Source organism: Cebus imitator, unplaced genomic scaffold, assembly GCF_001604975.1.
Source record: "Cebus imitator isolate Cc_AM_T3 unplaced genomic scaffold, Cebus_imitator-1.0 Scaffold76, whole genome shotgun sequence".
In the NCBI taxonomy this organism is placed as follows: Eukaryota; Metazoa; Chordata; class Mammalia; order Primates; family Cebidae; genus Cebus; species Cebus imitator.
In genome coordinates this window covers 514,960-519,918 of record NW_016107391.1, presented here as the reverse complement: position 1 = coordinate 519,918, position 4,959 = coordinate 514,960, and the positions used below count along the sequence as shown (strand labels likewise).

The 4,959-nt window shown below is 44.2% G+C and overlaps 1 protein-coding gene across 1 annotated transcript; it reads left to right on the top strand.

Annotated features, from left to right (window-relative positions):
- The first annotated feature begins 1,790 nt into the window (after positions 1 to 1,790).
- Positions 1,791 to 2,376, top strand: LOC108307006 (60S ribosomal protein L27-like). Its single transcript, XM_037739959.1, has one exon. It carries the CDS (start codon positions 1,954 to 1,956, stop codon positions 2,335 to 2,337), a length of 384 nt encoding a protein of 127 aa, XP_037595887.1. The 5' UTR covers positions 1,791 to 1,953; the 3' UTR covers positions 2,338 to 2,376.
- The last annotated feature ends 2,583 nt before the right edge of the window (positions 2,377 to 4,959 follow it).

The window sequence follows — 4,959 nt, the reverse complement described above, 5'->3', positions numbered from 1 at the left end:
GGCAGTTAAGAAAAGGTTTTTGCTAGTGGAGGTGGGGGTAAACAGACTTATCTGGATAAACTTCTTTTACAATTTCTAATATTTACTTTACTGTCCTAATGCCTTAGGGTAAGAGCCGGTGGCCTTCAACACATTCAGTCATTACAAGCTATGTAAACCTTTGGCCTTCCAAAAAGGTTTGTGACTATTCCCTAAAGCTATCTCTAATATTTTTCCTGTGATATTTTTGGCCACTACCCTGAGTGAACCCCCACACAGGAGGATTGCTTGGGCTCAGGAGTCTGAGGCTGCAGCGAGCCCAGATCACACCACTGCACACTAGTGTGAGTCACAGAATAAAACCCTGTCTCAAAAAAAGAAAAAAGAAAAAAATAAAGAAATTGAGGCTCAAGGAGGTTAGGGTGAATTGCTCAAAACCATTCTGCTGTGACCTAAACCTAGAGTGAATATATGTCCTGATGTGTCCAGGATAGCCTCTGATTATGCCTATTGTCCTGGTGTNTTTTTTTTGAGATGGAGTTTTGCTCTTGTTGCCCAGGCTGGAGTGCAGTGGCTCGATCTCAGCTCACTGCAACCTCTACCTTCCAGTTTCAAGCTATTCTCCTGCCTCAGCCTCCCAAAATGTTGGGATTACAGGTGTAAGTCACCGTGCCTGGCCTTCCTGGTGTAATTATTGATAGCACCTCTTCACTCTCCAGAGTATCCTAGTTGGATAGTAAATTATATTGAGGAAGGAGACCCTTAATCTTCTTAAGCTTCTGAGACTCCTTTCCCCTAGACTTCTACATTGCATTTCAATAGAAGTCAAGGCTGGCAGACCGGACGCCACACTTAATTACACTTCTGTAGATCGCAGGCATGGTGTGGAGAAATCTTTCTAGAAGGCATTGTTTTTGCATAAACAGGATCAAATCCCCACCTACTTCATGAATCAAGACCTTTTCACATGTAATTTCTAGAATTGTAAGCCTTTAAAAGGGCAAGGATTTTCTTTGTCGAGGAGCTCCTGTTAAGGTATTTTCACCTGCCACAGCCCCTGGCCGAATAAATCACTACCTCCCTGTTCAGTGTTGGAGAGTTTTGTTTGCAGCTGCTCCTGCTTCAATATGGTCACTCTACCAAAACGGTTTCTTTCATTCACTCAAATCCAATCTTTTATTTCATTACTGCCTTGTTTCCTCCAGTTATGGCAGCTTCAGGATGATTATAAAAACGGAAAAGACTGGCTTCAGACCATGCAATCACTTCTATGAGAAAGGATGTTTTCAATTGCAAACAAACAATTCAACCAGTGACATTTAAGTTGCAAACTACCAGTACAGTACAGCAGTGAAGAGATCAGGCTATGAATCTCTTCACTGTGTGAATGTGTGTGGCTTTGGGGAAATTAATGTGGAAAAAAAAAATCAGTCAGAGCACTGTTAGCATAGACTATTCAAAATGTCAGGCCTGGCCGGGCTCGGTGGCTCACACGTGTAATCCCAGTACTTTGGGAGGCCAAGGCAGGTGGATCATGAGCTCAGAAGATAGAGACCATCCTGGCTAACATGGTGAAACCCCATCTCTACTAAAAATACAAAAAATTAGCGAGGCGTGGTGGTACACACCTGTAGTCCCAGCTACTCGGAAGGCTGAGGCAGGAGAATCGCTTAAACCCAGGAGGCAGAGGTTGCAATAAGCAGAGATAGAGCCACTGCACTCCAGCCTGGGCGAGAGAGGAAGACTCAATCTAAAAAAAAAAAAAAAAGTCAGGCCTGAGAAGGAGCTAAAAAATGGCCTGTCTTGGGGGAGGAAATGGCAAGAATTTTTATCAAACTTTAGCTGGAGTGGGAGAAGGGACTGTCAGCCAGAATCCTGCCAGTTTGGGGAAGAGTTGGTCAAAGAGATTCTTGAAAGAGGGTGGAGTCCTTTTTGTTGTAGGCCCGAGTAGCTGCTGCCAAAACGGGCAAGTTCATGAAACTGGGGAAGGTGGTGCTTGTTCTGGCTGGATGCTACTCTGGACGCAAAGCCATCATTGCGAAAAACATTGATGATGGCACCTCAGATCACCCCTACACCCATGCTCTGGTGGCTGGAATTGACCACAATCCCCGCAAAGTGACAGCTGCCATGGGCAAGAAGAAGATTGCCAAGAGGTCAAAGATCAAGTCTTTTCTGAAAGTTTATAACTACAATCATCTGATGCCCACAAGGTACTCTGTGGATATCCCCTTGGACAGAACTGTCAGCAATAAGAATGTCTTCAGAGATCCTGCTCTTAAACCCAAGGCCTGGCAGGAGGCCGAGGTCAAGTTTGAAGAGCTATACCAGATAGGCAAGAACAAGTGGTTCTTCTAGAAGCTGAGCTTTTAGATGCTTTGTTTTGGTCATTAAAAATTAAAAAGAAAAAAAATAAAAGAACGAGAGAGGAATCATTGTTGCAGATGAGCAGCCACTGTTTGGGCAGGTTGGATTTATCACCCTGGATGGGAGGAACAGTTAGGGGCTAAGATCCTGCACAGGAAGAGGTGGAAGGAAGAACTGCAGGCAAAGGGGACCTGCAGGGGAAAATGGTCCACGAGGAAAATGCTAGGACTTCAAGGTCTCTTAGATTAGTTGACTCTTCTGCCTCCTTTTCCTCATCTGTAAAATGAGGATAACAGTTTATAAGGGTTGTTTCTGAGGATGGAATGTACTGAGTTACATAGGTGTTCAGCAAACAGTAGCTCTTATTATTTGAGATGGAGTTTCGCTGTCATCAGGCTGGAGTGCAGTGGTGTGATCTTGGCTCACTGCAACCTCTACCTCCTGGGGTTCAAGTGGATTTTTCTGCCTCAGCCTCCCAAGTAGCTCAGGCTACAGGTTTGCAACACCATGCACAGCTTATTTTTGTATTTTTAGTAGAGACAGGGTTTCACCATGTTGGTCAGGATGGTCTCGATCTCTTGACCTTGTGACCCACCCGCCTCAGCCTCCCAAAGTGCTGGGATTACAGGCGTGAGCCAACGCGCCCGGCCAGTATTCTCTGAGTCTCTTCCCCACCCTGTGCCCCTAGTGTAGTAGTAAGGGTATAGATTTTCTTTACACCGCATATAAAAGTTTGAGAAACTATTTTTTATAATAAAGAATGAAAACTCCAAAAGGCATCTGGGGTGAGGTAGAGGGACTGCACAGAGTTTATGAAGGAAGGGGACTGCCAAAGCTGTCATTGCATTCAGTCACTCAACAGATTGGAACACCACGTGGAGATTTATGGTAGGTGAAGGTGCTTTATTTGTTATGAATTACTCAGAGATTTTACTGTATTTTAACGTGGGGGAGGAAACTCTCCTTTTTTTGCCTTTTTGAAAACAAGATAAATTTCTTTAGATGTGGAAAGTGTCAATGACCAACCCAATAGTTTTTCTTCATTTTTTATTTATTTATTTTGGGAGACAAAGTCTTATTCTGTCTGTTGTCCAGGCTAAAATGCAGTGGTGCAATGTGGGCTCATTGCAACATCTGCCTCCTGGGTTGAAGTGATTCTCCTGCCTCAGCCTCCCAAGTAGCTGGGATTACAGGCGTGCATCACCACGCTCAGCTAATTTTTGTATTTTTAGTAGAGATGGGGTTTCACCATGTTGGCCAGGCTGGTCTCGAACTCCTGACCTTAAGTGATCCGCCCACCTCAGCCTCCCAAAGTGCTAGGATTACAGGCTGAGCCACCAAGCCCAGCTCACTTCATGGCATATTTCTAATACTTAAAAACTCACCTGACAAAAGAGACACTTTGTGGCCAGGCCTAGTGGCTCACGCCTATAATCCTAGCACTTTGGGAGGCTGAGGCGGGTGGATAATTTGATGTCACGAGTTCAAGACCAGCCTGGCCAATATGGTGGAACCCTGTCTCTACTAAAAATACAAAAGTTAGCTGGGTGTGGTGGTGGACACCTGTAATCTCAGCTATTTGGGAGGCTGAGGCAGGAGAATCACTTGAACCCTGGAGGTGGAGGCTGCAGTGAGCCAAAATTGCACCATTGCACTCTAGCCTGGGCATAAGACCTTGACTCCAAAAAACCAAAAAAACAAAAACAAACAAAAAACCCCAAAAGGTCAGGAGATAGCTGATTGTTATTCTGATTGGATAACTTTGGGGTGGTTTTGATAAAAGAAAAACAAAAAGTTTCAGTCTTTTGCCTAAATAATAACTTTATGGGTTATCTTAGAATTCAAGGCTTTCCAAATATTTCTGGTTCTCATCATGGCTTATCTTAGAATGCAAAGCTTTTAGGAATGTCAGCCTTTTCCAGACTATGGTACATGATGGTTAATCGATAAGGTGGGCAGGGCTAGACATGATAGTAGTTTTACAGACTAGAGTTTACACTAAACGTCCATAGGTTTCTGTAGGGCCACCAACTAGAGTTGTGTGGATTGTATAGGTTGTGCACTACACAACTTTAGATGTTATGTGCACAGTGCCCTCTGGAGTTATAAAATGCAAAGTCTACTCAGTCATACCTGGAAGCCTGGAGGCCAGGCAGGTAACACAGATCAGTGAAACATATGGACCACTGAAAGGATTCCAGCAAATTTAAAAATAATGGTCAGAGCATTGTGGAATTGTAATAAAACACATTTGTAGACTATTTTTTTTAAGATGGGGTTTCACCAAGATGGCCAGGCTGGTCTTGAACTCCTGACCTCCAGTGATCCACCCACCGCGGCCTCCCAAAGTGCTAGGATTACAGGCATGAGCCACCGCGCCTGGCAATTTGTAGACTATGTTCAGCCTTGGAGCTCAAGTTTGGGACCTCTGCTATATAAGGTGGAGGCAGTCAGTACTTTTGAGCAGGGTCATGACGCAAAGAGATATGTAAAATAGATACCACAGAGAAAAGAGACTACAATGAAATAAATAAGTCAGAAAAGGACTTCAATAATCTGAGCTGAGGAAACAGGGGCCTGGCCCAGAGCCATGTGGACAGACATAGAAAGAGA